The sequence below is a fragment of the Watersipora subatra genome, chromosome 3 (assembly GCF_963576615.1).
Source record: "Watersipora subatra chromosome 3, tzWatSuba1.1, whole genome shotgun sequence".
NCBI lineage: Eukaryota > Metazoa > Bryozoa > Gymnolaemata > Cheilostomatida > Watersiporidae > Watersipora > Watersipora subatra.
The window spans coordinates 74,483,338-74,504,582 of record NC_088710.1 but is presented as its reverse complement, the minus strand read 5'-3'; the positions used below and the strand labels follow the sequence as shown (position 1 = coordinate 74,504,582).

The following is a 21,245-nucleotide window of genomic DNA, read 5'->3' as shown; positions in this document are numbered from 1 at the left end:
TTGGTTTACAAGCATATCATTGGATGCAGGGTTGGGTTTACAAGCATATAATTGGATTAAGGGTTGGGTTTACAAGCATATCATTGGATGAATGGTTGGGTTTACAAGCATATCATTGGATGAATGGTTGGGTTTACAAGCATATAATTGGATGCAGGATTTGGTTTACAAGCATATAATTGGATGAAGGATTTGGTTTACAAGCATATCATTGGATGCAGGGTTGGGTTTACAAGCATATAATTGGATGAATGGTGGGGTTTACAAGCATATCATTGGATGAAGGGTTTGGTTTACAAGCATATAATTGGATGAATGGTGGGGTTTACAAGCATATCATTGGATGAAGGATTTGGTTTACAAGCATATAATTGGATGCAGGATTTGGTTTACAAGCATATAATTGGATGCAGGATTTGGTTTACAAGCATATAATTGGATGCAGGATTTGGTTTACAAGCATATAATTGAATGAAGGATTTGGTTTACAAGCATATAATTGGATGAATGGTTTGGTTTACAAGCATATAATTGGATGAATGGTTTGGTTTACAAGCATATTGAATGAAGGATTTGGTTTACAAGCATATAATTGGATGAATGGTTGGGTTTACAAGCATATAATTGGATGCAGGATTTGGTTTACAAGCATATAATTGGATGCAGGATTTGGTTTACAAGCATATCATTGGATGCAGGTTTGGGTTTACAAGCATATAATTGGATTAAGGGTTGGGTTTACAAGCATATAATTGGATGAATGGTGGGGTTTACAAGCATATCATTGGATGAAGGGTTTGGTTTACAAGCATATAATTGGATGCAGGATTTGGTTTACAAGCATATTGAATGAAGGGTTTGGTTTACAAGCGTTAACAATTCTTCATATTCTACCAAATGTAAGGTTAATTATAACTATCACCATTCTGGGTTTCACGATTTACATATTCCACATTTTACTTCATAGTTTATGTTAATAAATGGTCTGGGATAGACTGGCTTTTGTTTTTATGTTTGACGAGCATCTGCTCTATGTTGGGGTTCATATAAGTGAGAACTAGTTGGAAGCAGCACATAAACTTATAAAGGATTTTAACGGCCTCTTTCATTCTATATATATATACAGTCAAACATGGATAACTCATGAATGGTGGGGTTTACAAGCATATCATTGGATGAAGGGTTTGGTTTACAAGCATATAATTGGATGCAGGATTTGGTTTACAAGCATATTGAATGAAGGGTTTGGTTTACAAGCGTTAACAATTCTTCATATTCTACCAAATGTAAGGTTAATTATAACTATCACCATTCTGGGTTTCACGATTTACATATTCCACATTTTACTTCATAGTTTATGTTAATAAATGGTCTGGGATAGACTGGCTTTTGTTTTTATGTTTGACGAGCATCTGCTCTATGTTGGGGTTCATATAAGTGAGAACTAGTTGGAAGCAGCACATAAACTTATAAAGGATTTTAACGGCCTCTTTCATTCTATATATATATACAGTCAAACATGGATAACTCGAACTTCAAGGGACCGAGCAAAAGTGTTCGAATTATCAGAGCATTCTAGTTATCAGAGCACTGTCACAAGTCCATGTATTTACTTATTTATTAGTAGATACATGTACATATGCAAACTATAATATAAATCAAAAGCACAAATGGCTTGTTTCGAATTAAATGCTTCTAATGTAAAGTTTAAAACGTTTTTATCAAAAAGTATAGAGATTTTTCTATCACTTGAGATTGGTTTGTTGTTTGAGGTGATGTTATTGCCAGGACGTTTTTTTTAGCTTGACATTGGCAAAACTTGATCGTTGTTGAAATGCTCAAAAGAAAAAACATCTTTTTCTTTTGAGCGTTTTACCCACGATCAATTTTGCCGAGTTTTCTTGAAGTTTATGCAACTTCAAGAAAAAGTTACCAAAGAAAAATCCCTTACTTTACCTGGGATTCGTTAGAGCAACACTCCGAGGCAGTTCAATTAAAAGTTTTACGAGGTTTAACGGTACATTGTATATCACTCACGCTTTTTGAATGGATAGTTATTGAATGTACACACGTATTCTGTGTTTAGGTCAAACGATGAATAGTTTTTTAGCTATGACAACGTATACGTTTAATAAAAACAATTTTAAGACGTTTTAAACATTCTACACTCCGACGTTGATTCAACACGGAATCAACGTCGGAAAACTATTCGTCACGGGCTAGCCGGGTCACGCACTCAAGGATTTTCGCCACGCACATACAAAACAACATGCTGTTTTTGTTTTGTATGTGCGTGGCGAAAATCCTTGCGCGCGTGACCCGGCAAGCCCATGCTATTAATCGTATAGCAGTATAAATCAAATTTGACCAAACCTTTAGAAAAGTCGTTGACAAAATTATTTTGCCGATGGTGGTAATAACAACGCTTATGAATTACGAAAAGATGAGGTTTACCTCTATGGCTTTGAATAAAGTGATTTTCTAAAGCGATAACAACCGTTTCGGTAGCCGTTGGGCAAAAAAACAGTTCGAATTAACAGTGTTGAGTTCGAGTTATCTATAGCAATTTATCATTACGTGGGAACGGACCAAAGAAACCGTTCGAATTAACCATGTTTTCGAGCTATCCGTGGCCGAGTTATCCATGTTTGACTGTATATGTATATTTAATTCTATATGTATATGTACAGCGGAGACAGATTCTATATGTATATGTACAGCGGAGACAGATTCTATATGTATATGTACAGCGGAGACAGATTCTATATGTATATGTACAGCGGAGACAGATTCATATTATTTTTTGTAGAAATAAATAGACTAATAAATAAATTGGATACAGGCTGTTCATTTGTTTAGTTTTTGCAGCAAATAAACAGATGGTGTGTATTTCTAGGGATGTAGCAGGCTTTGCTTGTATTCTTGATGGAGAAGGGGAAGTTACTGATTTCCTGCGTCTCCCACACATTCTCAAACGCAAAACACCCGATGACAAGGACAAGTCAGGAGAACTTGAGAAGTTGAAAGAATTCATACAAGAGAAGAAGCCTCATGCTATCGCTGTGGCCGGAGAGTCGCGGTGAGAAATTTTGTGTTTTCTGTTAGCCGTTTGTTAGGTAAATTGGATTGCTTAGGCCAGATGACACCGAAATGTCTCTACTGCTGAAAAATTTCTTTTTGAAATTGTCAAGCGTGGCCACCACTTCGTCTGAGTGAATATCTCATCTATTAGGACCGGTGAACATTTGCAAGTTGTGTTGAAACATCTGCATTTGCTGGCAATTAGCTTGCGGTGCTTCTGCATTTGCTACGCATACTTTAGATAAAATACCATAAAACCTCTAATTGAACGCCAACTTTATTTAAACGCCACCTCTGCTTGACCGCCACTATAGAAAAAGGGTTGAAAATAGAGCGTCACCCTTTAATTGAACTCCACCCCTATTTGACTGCCACTTTGACATTCTTTGATCTTTACAAACCCTTAATTTAGCAAGTGATCAGTAAAAAAGTGTCCACAAAATCGTACTAATAATAACTCAGTTGCATCAATAATAATTTTTTAGTTGTTTCTGTTTGTATCCAAGTCCAACTTTCAATTCCAAAGATTTTCAGTTTTTCCGTTAAAACTTTGAAAGCAACACCATAGAAATAATTAATAACTGTATCAGGCTAATAGTAGTTCCTTGTTTAACTAGGTTTTGATACATTGACGTAAATGACAAAACGGTTCACATTTGCGATGACATATAAATGACTAGTTTTAGTCTAAAAGTTGTACGTAGCGCCCAAGCGACTAAAAGTTTATCATTTGTACAAATTGCAAGCATAAAAGCTTTGCTCTGCTCAAAAAATTGTTTGGACGCTAATATTGACTAGTTCAGCAGTTCAGAAAAGTTAAGGTCAAAAAACATTGTGGAAGGTATTGAACAGCCAGAAGATGTTCATTCCATCGGAAGCAACAATCAGAACGCAAATGACCGAGCAAACGATCCAAATATTTTTGTTTCAAAAATGTTAATTTTTCTTTTCTGCATTTATTATAAGTATGGTTTGTTTATGTCACTTGTTCCTGAATATATGTATATTTGTAGCATTTGATAGATTATTATATAACTTATAAACTAGCAGATTTAAGCATATTATTCTATAGCATACTTGTGGTTACCCTACCTCAGCTTACATTGGATCAACACTCGTAACTCCTTTTCTATTGCATGTAGAGAGCCAGTTTTGGCTGCAAACTGTAGATAAAATATCGATGAGTGCAATGAGCTTTTATGCAACATTTTAAAATATAGATGTAAAATAAAAATATGTCTTCAAATTTAGAATGAATTGAAAATTGAAAGTGCCAACAAATTGCGAATCACGGCAAGGGCTATATCGTCACAGGTCAATTGCGAGCACTAGATAGCAACTGGTAGAGATATTTCTCGGCTTCCCGATGCATATTTATTTTGAGATCTTTGACAAGTTGGAGATAAGTTAGTAGATTCTTTGCATCTAAAAGGGTTAATGTCACTCCGCCCAAAGGAAAGTGCAAAATTTAGGTGACATTGGCTTCGCTCGTAAAAGAGTTAAATTCATTTTCTCAAAATTCAGACAAGCTATATGTAGTTGATGAATACTATGCCGGCCTCTATTTGAACGCCGCTATAGGGAAGAGTGGAAAAATATAGCGCCACGGAGTTCAAATAGAGGTTTTACGGTATATGTCGTTGGCTGGGACAAGGTTGTAGCATTTCTAGAGTTATCATCTACATGTCCTTTCAACAAATTACGATCGACATGTTAATTACTACTACATGTATTAATTACTACGTTAAATACTAGTATATATATATATTAGAATGTGACCAATAAATTACTATTAGTATGGCCTAATTAATTGATTAATTAATGCGACTATTGATTTAGAATGTGACCCAAAAATGGATCAAATAATAACATTTTAGCATGCATTAGCTGTAAGCCCAACATTGCTCAGTATTTATTTTATCTTTAACCAGATAGCCCGCAGCACACGGCCCGCAGCACACGGCTCCCAGCACACGGTCCGCAGCATGTGTAGATTTTCAACGCAAATTGCTAGATTGCTTTCATGACAACAATCAATGCATGCAAAGGCGCATTCTTGAGTTTCCAATCATATAGATTGTGGCACGTTTATATAGAAAACGAAGGTTCTATGATTGCCAATTGAGCCCTTTGTTGCTTGAAGCAGGCCTACTTTTTTACATTAAATAAGTGTAGGTAATGCATGGAGTTCTGGCAGTCTGTTTTTATAACACTTCCCTTCCAAAACAAACCCAAAATCAAAGTGTATTGGTTTTTATTGGTAGTTTTATTTTTCACACCCAGTTCAGTGAGAGGGCATGGCAGGGGAGTTTGGCTGGCAGGTGATCAGGTTACACATACTAGCCCTTAGGACACCAACCCTCCCTACCGTCGTCCTCTTCACTGCCGCCCTCCTCACCGCCGCCCTCCTCACCAACGCCTTGCTTACCGCCGCCCTTCTCACTTCTCCCTTGCCATTTTCTCAAATAGATTGCAGATTGTTGTCAATGTCATTGCCTTTGCTTAGTTTAAAATCAATAGCTTTGTATAGGTTGATCTTTTTGAGGTTGTCCATCTAAGATGATATTAGTATTGCATGGCATCTCATTGAACATTGCAGAGAGGCCCTTGACATTCAGTATGACATTGGTCAGCTGCTGAAGGAGCTAGAGGAGGAGCATCAGTTCCCCAAGATCTCTGTCGAGCTGGTCGACAATGAACCAAGTCTTATTTATGCTGCCTCTAAAAAGTCAGCCATGGTGGGTTTAGGGATATTTTAGAAGCATCCAAGGCGAGTTAAGAGTTGTGGTATCACTGAAGCATTTTATAACAATATTGAGTTATAGTTCCAAGCTGGGCTGGTTTCACCCAATTTTGTACTATTAACCCTGGCTTCCTGTTCACTAGCACTAATTACCACAGAAGAGAAATAATAAGCTTACTGCGAATATGCATCTTCATTAAGTGGTCGTAGTAAGGTCTAGTAACCTTGACCTTTTCAAATTCTGCTTCACATTGCTAGTTATTTATGCGTGAATGATGTATGATGCAAGTAGAAGTGTTTCCTCTGTATCACAGGTCTTCGATGAGCGAACATCTACAATTCAAATGTGAGCCAGTGTTAGCGAGGCTATAGATGGTTTGTTCATGAGCAGCTAGTAAAAGTCTAGCTGCTAAACTAAGGTCATTCCTGTGAAGTTAATAAGTTTGGACTCAGCATAAGTCTCATTAATTATATTTGCGTCAACAAGCAATCCTAAAGCTATCACTAAAGCTAAAGTAGCCTAAATTTTAAAAACTATCATTTTTACAGAAATATTGATTAGCTTGTTTTCTGTCACCGATTATCTTTATTGTGTGGGGGAAGGAAGCTTGATCAATAATTCCCAGTTTCCACAAGTTTTCTGTGTGAATAAAGAAACAATTATCTCAAGAAGTCTCTTCACCGAGCGGTTTGAATCACTTGACCATAATAAAGCTTTTCAAGCCTCACTCAGAGGCGCTTATCTCAAATTATGGATATTTGTTGTTCAAAAGGATTTCCTCTGGGGATGATGTCGGGAATGAAACAGGCAGCCCTCGATAAGAGAGTTATTGGTTCTGATCATGATTTTGTCATGCTTATGCGGCATACTAACTCAAGATTTGTCAACTCCATGATTGAAAGCTGTATTGTGTTGCAAAGAGAAAACAACTCCAGCATGAATAACTGCTAACACAGCTAAGGTCATATTAAAGCACATTTTGCAAGGGTTATAGTATTGTGTCGGTCATTATTTATCAATGCTGCTATTTGTAAGATCCCCGAATGTCAGGACCAAGGATACTCACGATGCAAACTCCAAACTGTAACATAGAGGGATGAGTAGCTAATGCCTGGATGTGAGACAGAAGTGCTTCTGTTGCTCGCCGTTCTAATGTATTGTTTCCATTTAGTCGTTCCACCATGCCTTTTGGTTACTCAACATTATAATTATAACTCGGCAGATAATTATAACACAAGGTCAAATACCAAAAAAGTCTGCACCATATTTATACATCCCGCATTAACTTTCGAGCAGGAATTGTAGAATTACACCAATTGGTTTGTGCGTAGGTCTGGTAGAGTAATTCTTCCAGATTCTGAAAATTCTTCCATTACCTATATAGGAAGTTGGAAAAAATTGTCTGTAAAAATTGGTTATTCTTGGAAGTCGCCTGCTTAATGATTATCAATGTGTGCTCTGCTTTCATTCATAAGAATTTGGAACAGACAGTTTATAGATATATTACTTCAAGAAGCGAGCAATTTTAGTGTAAGTATATAGCACCGCAGTTGTTTTGGTTGATATTTTGCAAAGATCGCGAATTTTTTTGTCCATTTTTACCCCTTGAAAATGTTGATAAAAACTAATGTTTGGTCAAAATTATACCAAACTATAATTCAAACTTCAATCTGTAATTTTATCTGCAACTGTTAATGCAATAAAGATTGTGCTGCCAATTACCTTTAAAAAACTTGTTACGCTTCAAAATTTAGTTTTATTTTAAATAAAAAACTTAACATAGAGAAGTAATAACTTTGTGTTAACACAAGCTAATGACGCTCATCTTCCACTCATCTTCCACTCATCTTCCACTCATCTTCCACCCATCACTACATTCTTCCACATTTTATGCTTACTTTGGCTAGGTTATTGTTTGTATTACAGCTTGATGCCCCTTTTTGATCATACAGGTATCAGGATTGTGCAAGTTTGAACTCCAATAAATTCACAAGCTTGTCAAAGGTTTTCCTTTCATAAATGTTTGTTACTTCACTATTCATAGACATTACTGTTGTTTGTAACCTGATTTGTGCTGGGCTCTGCCTCGCATGCCCCGCATGATCATCTTCTTAGCCTTCCTAACAGGACTTTCCTGAATACCCTGAAATGCTGCGCGAGGCCATCTCATTGGCTAGAAAGCTGCGAGACCCGCTGACAGAGCTCTCACAACTCTGTAATGCTGATGAAGATCTACTCTGCATCCATTTCCACCCTATGCAGGTCAGCCTAACATCCATAGTGAACCAAATGCCATAAAGGTCCACTATGACTAGGTCACAGATATCTGTAGTGTCGTAACATTAAGCATGTTTGTTAAACGTAAAATACAACTTATACTGATAATATAAAACAATCTACCTGCACCAAAATTCATAGATTGAGTTTGCAATACATTCATACTTTGACATACGAGTGCCCCAACACGAGAAAATCGAGATTCGAGCGGCATTTCGAGGAAGTTTCTTTGAGATACGAGTAAGCGTTGAGATACGATCGTACGAACTGGTTGTCTATGGCCACTTTACTGCCAACTATGCGAGAGGCCGCTTTCAAGAACAACATCGCTCAGTCTTTCTCTTCGAATCAGTTTTTTAGAAAGTTGGCTAAAAGTTATAATAAACACGAGGCAAAAAGTGCCAAACCAAAAACGGATAATAAAAGATTAGGATAATAAAATTAAAGTAGGTTTAATAAAAAATTCAGACTTCAAGTGTGTTTAGTAAGCTAAATTGATTTGAGTTAAATTTTAAGTTTTTTTTACATAGCATCACAAAAGTTTATTGTAGCCAACGCATTGCTGTCAAGTCTCTCTCATATTGCCGTCAGCCACTACGTCTATTTCAGAGGTGAAAACTTACAGGATGAAAAATAGTAGTGTTACATTTTATTGCATATTTAAACAACGAAACAGGTAGTTGTTATTTTGTTAGGGCATGTACTGAGTTACAATAATAAAAAGCACATTTTTCCACCATAATATCTTGTTTTATCTGGTTTTTTCATAGTATGATGATGGATTAATTTGGATTTAGTTATTCTATACAGGAAAAGTGTTTTGAGACACGAGTAAATTGACATACGAGCTCAGTCCCAAAAATCATTACGCTTGTATGTCAAGGTGTTACTGTAGTCGATTAAAATATGTCCACCACTTTATTCACACAAAGTATTCCCACAAAGCTACATGTAGGATTTCTAATGAAGTTTTACTAATAAAAGTTAGAAATGCCTAAGAGAGTCGTGTATAGTTTGTAACTGCTAACTGAGACTCATGTATAGTTGGTAACTGCTAACTGAGACTCATGTATAGTTTGTAACTGCTAACTGAGAGTCGTGTATAGTTTGTAACTGCTAACTGAGAGTCGTGTATAGTTTGTAACTGCTAACTGAGAGACGTGTATAGTTTGTAACTGCTAACTGAGAGCTGTGTATAGTTTGTAACTGCTAACTGAGAGCCGTGTATAGTTTGCAACTGCTAACTGAGAGTCGTGTATAGTTTGTAACTGCTAACTGAGAGTCGTGTATAGTTTGTAACTGCTAACTGAGAGTCGTGTATAGTTTGTAACTGCTAACTGAGAGTCGTGTATAGTTTGTCACTGCTAACTGAGAGCCGTGTATAGTTTGTAACTGCTAACTGAGAGCCGTGTATAGTTTGTCACTGCTAACGAACGAATAAAAGGTGTAAATACAGACTTCTGTGCATAAAGTAATTCAAATGTGCTTCATATGTTACAATTCATTGTATGCGAGAGCAAATGTTCCCATCATAATACAGGCGCTAATGGACAACTCAGGCTTTAGACATAACAGCTACAGTCAGACCTTGACATATAAAGTAAATCTGTTCCTTTATTTGCTTTATGCCTTGAAGGCGCCATTTTGGGGCAAAGATTTATAAGAATACATTAGATCTTGTCTAATTTGTTTTGAGCCCAAAAGACAAATAAATACTTCAAATTATCGCGCATACTATTAAAACAAATATTATTATATGTATTACATACAAATTACAATGTATTATATACAAATGACTAAATATAAAAATTTAAATCATGTAAAAATTGAATTAATAAAGTGGCAAGTTAAGTGTTTTTTTTTACTTTAGTGTAGGTCTTGCAATACATAAGTTCAGTAGTGGAGTGAAGGAATTATGCTGTGTAATTTACTATAATTTACATTGGATATATATGTAGTTTAAATTAACTTTATATTTAGTTTGTTATTTTTATAGTAATTTCTTGCAGCTATTTTTACTTTTACATCCTGCTCTAATGTTTCAAGAAATTTTTGATGTCTCAAGTTGTAAAGCACTTTATATGTTGAGACAAATATTTGCTCAAACTTTGTAATTGAGTAATGGAGATTTTTTTGTTCAGTGTACTGTATTTTGTTTACTTTGTTCTACAGCTCAAAAACTTAACAATAAGCACTAAAACAAATGCATTATATAAAACTGTAAAAAGTAACCAAAATAATAAAGCCACCATTTCAATCAATGAAAAGAGTTTGTAGTTCTTTGCTGTAAAGACAAAAAGTGGGAGTGTTGGTTCGGCGATGAGTAGGTTCAAAGGTCCAGGTATAGATGGGAGTTATTCGGTGTAACTTACTTTAACCTAAACTAGGTGAAGTTTAAACTCACTTAATTGATGTATTTCTTTGCTGTTTTCATACGTGTTTTACATTTTATGCATTCACTTGTAAAACTTCAATGCTTCAAGACACTTTGATTGTCTTGTGTTTCGTTGGGTCAAGAGTAAAATATATCCTCAAATTTTGCATTATTTATTGGAAAAATTTCAACGTTGAGGTGATGATAAGTGAAGGTTTTACTGTATCAAGATTGCTAACAGTGGCTGTATTCAAGTAAACATTAGTCAGTGTACACACACGATAACCGTACACTGTCGAGAGCTAGGAATATCGGGTAAGTTTTAGTAATAATAAACAGCAAAACAAAAACTAAGTGGTTTAGCCTCAGTGCAGAAATTACCTTCAAATGTACAGTTTTTCATGGTGTGGCAAGCATAGTAAAAACATAGAGGCAATAACTAAGGCTTTATTTTAGCAATCAAACTTAAGTTAAGAAGTTGAATTTAATGTTTTAGTCTGTTTCTAGTGTCTTTTAAGGCTTTTGTATATTTTTTCTACCTATTTCTCTGCTTCAGAAGTTGACAAGATTTATTTATCTGTTTTGGTTAATGATGGTAGCTTTATTCACCCTGAATGTGCCTGCGACGAAGTTCGCTATACAAAGTCACATATGGTAGTATGTTGTGCGTAGTTGTAAAAGTGAATTTTCAACTGTTTAACTTGACTAACTGCAATACCAAGCGCATGAACATGTATTGTTCTTTTTGGTAGAATGTATGTGTACAATCACTAACTCCTCTTCTCAGGAACACTTGAACAAGGAAACACTGCTCAGCCTTCTCTATCTCGAGTTTGTCAACATAGTCAACGAGGTCGGAGTGGATATCAATGACGCCCTTGCGCATCCATATACAGCTGGCTTGCTACAGTTTGTTTGTGGTTTGGGGCCACGTAAGGCAGCACACATATTGAAGGTAGGCGTGTGCTGTATGAGATACACAGCTGTTGCTGCAAGTAATTGTTTGTTTTATAAGCCTGAACTCAACCCCTGAGTGTTACTTTCATTGTTACATTCGGCTTATTCGCCTTATGTTAATTCATTCTCTAATGGTTTGGTCTTGCATATCCCTGTGCTAAATTTAAAATGTAGTACGTTTATTTGTTAACAGAGAGTGAAGACACAAGGACGACTTGAGAACCGTAGCCAGTTAGTAATGGTGTGTCAGCTCGGACCTAAAGTTTTTATCAACTGTGCTGGCTTCATCAAGATAGACACAAGTTCCTTTGGAGACAGGTAGAGACTTGCCTGACCCTATCATCTCCACAAAGGCCTGCCTCCTCTCCACTATATTGTCTGCAGTTCCACCTCTTTTTATAGCCCTATCCATTTTTTCATCCCATGTTGGTTATCTCAACTTTTTAGCGAGGTTAAATATAGAAGAAATTATATCTAACATTTAGGCTGCCTTGCAACAACGTAATTCAGGTCAATCTACCCAACCAACTCAACAAATCATACTTCCTTCAGCTCAAACTCGTGTTGTGAGATGCTAACATAAACATGCTAACTTCTATTCATTTTTGAACCCGAGTATAGGGTATGTGCTGATTATTAATATACCTAACCTATTATACACGATTTAATTATATATTATTACCTAAATTATATACCTAACCTATTATACACTGTTTAATTATATATTATTACCTAAATTATAAACCTAACCTATTATACACCGTTTAATTATATATTATGTTAATACCTAAATTGTATGTAGTTCTAACAACTCCAACTTTGCGATCTACATTTAATTTTTGTCATGGCTTATTCATAGCTTAGCATCTCTGTCATTTCTCATAATAATCTCTTGTAGCTACACAGATGTGTGGGTATTCTTTCTCATTAGTATTATTAGTATCGTTAGTTTCAATTTTGACCTGTTTCTACCTTTCATTTTGGCCTGTTCATGCTGAGGTTGGCTGACTGCTCTCAAATTCTGCTAACTGTATGTACTCTATAATTTGATACTTGCTCTACCTATCACAGGTACTGCAATTTGATTTACTAAAGTAGTACATTAGTTCCTCTTTGATGATAAGAGTGGTTTCACTTATTCATCGAAAGAAATATCAAGTTTCACAGAAGATTGTATATAGTCTTAATCTTAGTCAAGCTATTTTTGTGATTAGTACGGAAGAATATACAGATGTGCTGGATGCTTCTCGCGTTCACCCCGAAACTTATGAATGGGCAAGAAAGATGGCTATCGATGCTCTTGAGTATGATGATACGGCAGAGGATGCGAACCCAGCTGCAGCCCTTGAGGTATGCTTTTCTGTTCTCTATATTTTGGCTGCTTGTGCTCTGCATTGGCTGTCTATGGCACATTCTGTTTACATATAATGGACACTAGTGTCTCTCATATGTCTCTCATGATCTGTATAATATCTTAGGAAATCTTAGAGAAGCCTGAGCGTCTGCGAGACCTTGATCTGGAGGCCTTCAGCATAGAGCTAGAGCGTCAGGGCTATGGCCAGAAGCTCACGACTCTCTATGACATCAGGGCTGAACTGAACTGCAGGTACAAGGATCCACGTGCTGCTTACAAGCCCATTGAGATGGTGGAAAGGTTTAACATGCTCACTAAGGAAACTCCAGCCACCCTTTATATTGGTAAGGTTGCTCCTCCAAGATTGTCGTTTGGCAGAGAATTCTTCTAGGATACTGACCTGTATTACAGGCCGTCGGTAACTCTTGTAGGTAAACTGGTGCTATGTCGAGTGTCAAATATTGCTCGCAAGAAGCCTCAGGGCCAACAATTGGATGAAGCCAATCCGGAAAAGAGTGAAGAAACTGGACTATGGGTTTGCCCATTCTGTAGAAAAGATGACTTTGTTGAGATCAGCGAGGTAGTAACTACGGCATCAATATTAATGTGCCGCTCATGTAAAAAGTAAACGGTTTCAGTTTGCAAAATCGTAGTCAATAGTTTTAAGTCACTAGTCGTGAGTTTTCAGTCATTAGTTACTAGTATCGAACTCCTGATCTCTACATACTAGTCTCCAGTTTCAAATTTTTAGTTACTAAAAATTGAGTTCTTGGCCTTGCGTTACTAGTCTTGAGTCATCAGCCTCCTGTTACTAGTCTCCAGTTACTATCTACTAGTTGCTAGTCTCAAGCTAGTAGTTGGTGACTCGTCATCAACTGTCAGAATTGAGCGAAGTCATTTAAGGTTCAATTTGAACTTATCAGTCCTGAGTGGGGAAATTTCAGGTTTGGAGTCACTTTGATGCTGGCAGTTGTCAAGGCTCTGCCATTGGTGTGCGAGTTCGGCTTGAAAACAACTTGAATGGCTTTATTCACACCAAAAATCTCAGTGACAAAGAAGTGCGAAACCCGGAAGAGAGAGTCAAGCCAGGGATGACATTGCATGCCAGAATTCTAAAAATTGATATTGAGCATTTCCGGGTTGACTTGACCTGTCGCACCTCGGATCTCTTGGACAAAGAAGACAGATTGAGGTGAGTTGGTCGTGCACTATGAGAAAAACCCTTTTTGGTTTCTGGAAAAGTCAATTACAGAGGGAAGGTTGTTTACATCTGTAATTACATCATGGGATATCAATGCATTTCACGCTTCTCACATCAGCCTTCTCTTTATTTGCTCCGAGTTAAGGAACTTAGTGTCTACATAATGGTATTTTTAGGCCACCCAAAGATAGCTTTTATGACATGGACGCCGAGGAGACAGACAGAAAACAAGATGAAAAAAAAGAAAAGAGCAAAAAGCGTACAGGTAAAATATATAATCTGTTGTCCGCTGATAGTTGTGTTCTTATCTGACTGATCTGTTGTCTGCTGATAGTTGTGTTCTTATCTGACTGATCTGTTGTCTGCTGATAGTTGTGTTCTTATCTGACTGATCTGTTGTCCGCTGATAGTTGTGTTCTTATCTGACTGATCTGTTGTCTGCTGATAGTTGTGTGCTTATCTGACTGATCTGTTGTCTGCTGATAGTTGTGTTCTTATCTGACTGATCTGTTGTCTGCTGATAGTTGTGTTCTTATCTGACTGATCTGTTGTCCGCTGATAGTTGTGTTCTTATCTGACTGATCTGTTGTCTGCTGATAGTTGTGTTCTTATCTGACTGATCTGTTGTCCGCTGATAGTTGTGTTCTTATCTGACTGATCTGTTGTCTGCTGATAGTTGTGTGCTTATCTGACTGATCTGTTGTCTGCTGATAGTTGTGTTCTTATCTGACTGATCTGTTGTCTGTTGATAGTTGTGTTCTTATCTGACTGCAGTCAAACTTCGACATCGAAGTTATTATGTTGAAACTTAAGTTTTATTCAATTAACTCCAAAAACAATAAATACTTTGAGCAATTATAAATAACATTTAACAACTAAATCATATGAAACTGTAAAAACTTGCTGTGAAAACTAAATTAAGTGATATTCAGTAAAATGTGGTTTTTAATGTTACTTCTTGACGTCACTAAAATAGAAGTGATGAGAATATGGAACACAACATTCTCTACCTTACACTATATATATAGCTATATCTCTACCTTACACTATATATATAACTATATATATCTACCTTACACTATATATATATATAGCTATATATCTCTACCTTACACTATATATAGCTATATATCTCTACCTTACACTATATATAGCTATATATCTCTACCTTACACTATATATAGCTATATATCTCTCACTTACACTCTATATAGCTATATATCTCTCACTTACACTCTATATAGCTATATATCTCTCACTTACACTCTATATAGTGTAACTTAAGATTTATATCTTTCATTATTTTTGTCTTTCATTTTCACCAACTCTTTAGTTTCATAGCTGTAATAGTTTGATAAAACTTTGGATGTCGAATGTTGCAAATTTCTTTATATTCTGAGAATAAAATGTGCTCAAACATGCAACACATTCTACAATAGAGTATATTATATAGTGAGACATAATATACAGCAAGTACTAGAATTATTTCCTTATTCTATTACTTGGAGAAACATGTTCGTGTCTGCTAATAATTGATAAGGAGTGGATACTAGTAAGTCTCTAATAATTGATAAGGAGTGGATACTAGTAAGTCTCTAATAATTGATAAGGAGTGGATACTAGTAAGTCTCTAATAATTGATAAGGAGTGGATACTAGTAAGTCTCTAATAATTGATAAGGAGTGGATACTAGTAAGTCTGCTAATAATTGATAAGGAGTGGATACTAGTAAGTCTCTAAGAATCATCCAAAAGTAAAACTGGTACACAGCTACTCTGTCCTGTAGCTTCGCATACAATACACTGATTGATAAAAGGGTTTAAATTGTAGCATTTATAAAGAGGGTTATAGCTCATCCATCTTTTCACAATGTTGGCTATAAGGAGTGTGAGAGGCTGTTGGATAATCTGGGAGAAGGAGAGTGCGTTATTCGTCCATCTAGCAAGGTACTTATTTCACCTGCTACGCTTCTAGCACAATAAATTTACTCAATCATCCTGTTACCCAATAATCACCTGTTATTATGAATGGTTTGCATCAGTTTTTGTCTATTATGTGACTTGGTGATTCCCGTTACGTCACCTCCTTCCTGATTTCATATTCTAACCCCATGTTGAAATAAAGTGCACCCTTGTAAAGGAGTTGGATAGTTGGTATCCCTCAGGCCACTACACATTTTAGTACATGGATAGTTGACACTAGCAAACGGTAGCAAATGACGTCTTCTGAGACGCCTTCTGAGACGCCTTCTGAGACTTGATATAGTACTAGATTAAAGTCCCTTTGGGTAATCTATTCGTATCTTTCTTACGCCTCCATTCTCTGATCTACATGCAAGTGCTGTCTCTGTTAGGAAGTAGCTTACGTCTGTCGTAATCATATATTTGTGCAAAAATAGCACATATGCTATGACAACGAGTAAAATGATATTCATTCGTGCTGATCAGGGGCCGGATAGGCTAACTCTGACCTGGAGACTCGCGCAGGGAGTTTATTCTCATGTGGATATTAAAGAGGAAGGAAAGGAAAATGCATTTTCTCTCGGCAAAACTCTCTTCATCGGCAATGAGGAATTTGAGGATTTGGATGAAATTATAGGTATGAAGACTGTGTATAGGCCAGTGTTGCTGTAAACCACTCGCTCATGTCGTCTCTTCTGTCAGCTGTAAATTATATGAATGGGCTTTATGCTTCTTTCAGCTCGATACCTACAACCAATGGCTGCTTTCGCAAGAGAACTTCAGTCATACAAATACTACGTGGAGAACTCTGGCTCGGATGATGCAACACCGGGTGACCGCAGCATCATGGACCAAAAGGTGTATGAAGAGAAGAAGAAAGCGCCTGCAAGGTCAGCACCTACATGTACTTGCTGCTGCCCTGATTAAACAATCTTATACATTTCACGTGTCAGCCATAGTTCAGCGCTTAACTGCATTCTCATATCATTGATCTATGAATGCCATTTGTCAATCAAAAATTCATGTCTGTTTTATTCTAGGATACCCTATTTTTTCTCCACATCTAAGGAGTTGCCAGGCAAATTTATGCTCTCATACATGCCTCGGGATCGAACAGTGCACGAGTTTGTAACAGTCACTCATGAAGGCCTTCGTTTCAGAGGCCAGGTTTTCTCAACGCTCAACACACTTATCAGATGGTTCAAGGAGCATTTCCGGGATGCCATTCCACAGAGACTCGTCACACCATCTCAAGCCGGGTCAAGTGCGTGATTTACTAGGACAGGGTCATCTTTTGCAATGCATAGCTCATAGCCATGTTGGCTCTGCATAGTTGTCTTCTCATGTCCAGAAGTATTTGTCTGTCGGCATTCGTATGTCAAGTTAATAACAATTAGATAAAATACGCTGATATGTTTTGATTATATACACAATTATTTCTAGTGTGGTAGAGTGGCTACATGGTTTAGCGGTAATGCGCTTGGCTTCACAACCGTGCATCCATTTCTATGCAGAAACCTTTTTGTTATCCGTGCAACGCCATGCAATTATCTAGTCACTAAATATTAGTGGATGTATCACCCTCCCCCTCTCATCACCTAGCTCTCAACTATGTTCCTTCTTCAAGACTCAGGCTGATGATGTGCTTCACTCAGTCATCTCTCTTTGACTTGTAGGAATGGGTCCACCCACATTCCGGACCCCTGGTGCTACCCCTGCGTACAACACTAGAGGGGGAAGTTCAGCCTATTCTTATGGGGTTAGTCACTCAGTTTTTGACACTAAAGCTGTGCTCTCTTATGTTTGGTACACTTGCTCAAGGTCACCTGTGATGAATAGTCACAGAATTGTTACTAAAAGCAATAACTTGTTAACTTCAAGAACAGTGGTTTATGATGAAGAGAGTTTGTCTTCCAGCTTATTGTTATACATTTTGTAGTCGTCACCAATGTCCATCCAAGGAACCCCGCAGGCTACCCCTACTCTAATGACTCCATCTTATCACACTGCACAACAGGGGCCTGCTGGAACCCCTTCCTATCGGACTACTCCTCGCATAGGTGGCACTCCTCGAAGTGGGCAAACTCCTCGGAGTGGACAGACTCCACGAAGTGGACAGACACCAAGGAGTGGTCAAACTCCACGAAGTGGACAGACTCCACGAAGTGGACAGACTCCACGAAGTGGACAGACTCCACGGAGTGGACAAACTCCTCGAAGTGGGCAGACACCGCGAAGTGGACAGACGCCGCGAAGTGGACAGACACCTCGAAGTGGACAGACGCCCAGACAATCTGGCTCAACACCTCGATATCACAGTGAGTAGCGATGTCGGTTTGTGAAGCAGGGATTGCACCGTCTTGGCTGTTCTGGTCTTGTAGAACCTGTAGTTCAAACTGGTAGCATCTATTTACCTGGTTAGGGAGATCAGCATGTTAGCAGATCAGCTAGATCTTTTCTTTTCTTCTGCCCATATATTAGTTTCTTCATCTTGTGCACCCTTACAATGCTAAGCTTTGATTCGTTGATTAGTTACAAGGCACTGCTAGTGCCTGTTAGCACATGCAATTCATTTTAGTGTCTCTCCTGGGGATTCATCATACCACATCATTCCTGGGTTACTCCTTGATCTTGCTAGCTTTGTATCCTCTTGACTAGTAACTTATCATCAATTTGTTTGCTAATGTCCATATCGGCGGTGTGATACTTTACCTCTGTTCACCCATTTGCATATTGTTCATTTAGTAACCAGCATAATTATGCATTGCTCTCATAGATACAAGGCCCAATATTACTCCCAGAAGCAATACAGACACAGACTGGGGCAAGATGGCTGCCATGTGGGCTAAGGAGCAGAAGCAGAAGAAGAGAGAACGTGGTGAAGGAACGCCTGTTTACCAGACTGATAGGAAGTAGCTACAGGGCGATCGTATGAACGCCATTGCTAGCCTAGCTAACATACGCTTGTAAATACCTTCTGTTGGAAATATCCAAACTGGTCAAAATATTTTGTGGATCTTATCTGTATTGTATTATTTCATGTCACACAGGTATCGCCCTACTTATTTATGCCTTTCAAGCAGCAATGAAAACATTTTGTACATAATATAACATAAATCGAGCATATGATGTTCATTCATTCGCTCATTTTGGTCGGCAAAGCAGTAGGGTTACTAATACAGTAGAGAGTTTGCTCATTCTTGCGCTGTTGCATATCGCTGCTTGCTCTATGTATGAGTCTCTGCATAGACACAAGCGCCCGTGGCCTGATACCTTTTCATGCAAACATGATCCCGGCACTGTGTACATCTGTATATCCAACTTGTCCTTACATGTTCGTATTATGTCAGAGACATTCCCATCTGCAATGCATAAGACTTTCCATTTGAGTACCATAATGTTCAGAACTCTACACTCGATAGCTGGTATGTATTAATAATGATTATATTTGTATAGCATATCCTGTTGAAATTAAACCTTTGAACACTTAACAATGATCAAAAAAATTACTTGTAAAGTAAAAACTAAAACTGAAAACTAACAATGGATGCTGACTGAAAATCTGCTACATCCCTATATATGTATATATATAATTATATATATATATATATATGCTAGAAGTGCGTTTTGAAAGTAATTTGTAATTTGCAGGTTCAGTAGTATGAAATATATTGGAAAGGATCCGATGGAAGAGAGGACAGCATTCCATTGGTTGCACATTGCAAATACTAAAGTTTCCAAAGACCTTTCATCTTCTATTAGGCACCCTACAGTTTAGTCAGATGATTTAGAATGTAGAGATGTGCCTATTTTGTAAAGACGTGAAGGGCATAAAAGGTGTTTCCTGTTGTACAATTTTATCTGTTGAATACATCTTCACAATATTATTATAAATAATTATTCAACAAATATTTGCCAAAAGAACAAGGTAGAAATATGTAGCTATTAACTGCGTTACCTATAGTCTCCCTGCGTAACCACTTGACACAGGAGGTGCTGCATGTCACTGTTGGTATTGGGTTCAACCTACTGTATGCCTCTTCATAGCTAAATGGGTCTCCACATCTTTCATCCTCCTTCAGACTACATTCGAAGCATGTGATTGGCTCTACAGTGAGATTTTATTTTCCATTTGGTCGGATTATGCATGCTAGAATGGTGTGCCATTCAAACCTCATGCTGCCTGGAAACCCATCGGGGCAGACTGCCTATAGGTACATTTAATAAAAGCTAGTTGTACAAGGTCAAGTGTGTAAAGTTCTTTTGGCTCTCATAACATCCCGCTCCTATCAAGACTTGGGATCATAAAACCAAGGTCTGCTATTATAGCTGCTCTATATCCCATTTAGACATCGCTGGTGACATTATCTAGTACTAAGTGACCAGCACTTGTCTCACTACTTCTGTTCTACTTAACAGTGTCTCATCTAGTACTGAGTGACCAACACTTGTCTCACTACTTCTGTTCTACTTAGCGAACTACTGAACTACTCACCTCGACAAAAGTGTTCACCTATGCTTGCAGTTAGCAGGCAGTTGAGCTGAGCTATCGCTAACATTGTTTCGCCGAGAAGAACAAAGCTGCTTAGTACGATGGACATAGCTAACTATTACCCCTGTAAAAACCTGATGTTTTTAGCAAGGATATTTGATTGTTTGTGTCATTGTTGCCTATGCATGTTGTCACGCTATTATTGGAGCAATTGTTCACGCAACGCTTTATTTTTATACTTTTCAGCGCAATCATTTATTTATTGGTCGTTGAAGATGTTCAAGGGACAAAGCTGTTTCGTTGATAGACATGATGGTTTGAATTTTCTTACAACTAATAGGGTTTGTATCAACCAAGACCTTATCCACAGTGACAAAGGACAGCCTGTCTCAAGTTAGCAACTAAGGTCATTCATAAAAAGGATGTCTTAACAAACTAAGAGTTATGCTGCAAGAGCTTTTTCTTGCAATGCACATAATTCACTTTATTGTTTTGTTTTTGTCTTATGGTCTAACTTACTTTAAATAGCATTGACCAATGTAAATAAAGTTAGCATCAATCTATATCTATCCCTAGTATGTCTATGTCTATCCCTAGTATGTCTATGTCTATCCCTAGTATGTCTATGTCTATCTCTAGTATGTCTATATCTATCTCTAGTATGTCTATGTCTATCCCTAGTATGTCTATATCTATCCCTAGTATGTCTATGTCTATCCCTAGTATGTCTATGTCTATCCCTAGTATGTCTATATCTATCCCTAGTATGTCTATGTCTATCCCTAGTATGTCTATGTCTATCCC

The 21,245-nt window shown here is 37.4% G+C and overlaps 1 protein-coding gene across 1 annotated transcript in view; it reads left to right on the top strand.

Moving 5' to 3' along the window:
- The window catches only part of LOC137389617 (transcription elongation factor SPT6-like), a 30,653-nt gene extending 11,581 nt beyond the window's left edge, over window positions 1–19,072 (top strand). Inside the window, exons 15-31 of the mRNA XM_068075676.1 lie at window positions 2,897–3,079; window positions 5,681–5,819; window positions 7,953–8,087; window positions 11,264–11,431; window positions 11,627–11,751; window positions 12,648–12,783; window positions 12,912–13,131; window positions 13,219–13,367; window positions 13,732–13,979; window positions 14,165–14,253; window positions 15,819–15,934; window positions 16,436–16,586; window positions 16,689–16,839; window positions 16,990–17,213; window positions 17,626–17,708; window positions 17,889–18,267; window positions 18,726–19,072. Of these exons, the coding sequence (XP_067931777.1) occupies window positions 2,897–3,079; window positions 5,681–5,819; window positions 7,953–8,087; window positions 11,264–11,431; window positions 11,627–11,751; window positions 12,648–12,783; window positions 12,912–13,131; window positions 13,219–13,367; window positions 13,732–13,979; window positions 14,165–14,253; window positions 15,819–15,934; window positions 16,436–16,586; window positions 16,689–16,839; window positions 16,990–17,213; window positions 17,626–17,708; window positions 17,889–18,267; window positions 18,726–18,865 (2,836 nt within the window). The 3' untranslated portion in view covers window positions 18,866–19,072. The remainder of the gene's footprint in view (window positions 1–2,896; window positions 3,080–5,680; window positions 5,820–7,952; window positions 8,088–11,263; window positions 11,432–11,626; window positions 11,752–12,647; window positions 12,784–12,911; window positions 13,132–13,218; window positions 13,368–13,731; window positions 13,980–14,164; window positions 14,254–15,818; window positions 15,935–16,435; window positions 16,587–16,688; window positions 16,840–16,989; window positions 17,214–17,625; window positions 17,709–17,888; window positions 18,268–18,725) is intronic.
- Window positions 19,073–21,245: the final 2,173 nt, after the last annotated feature.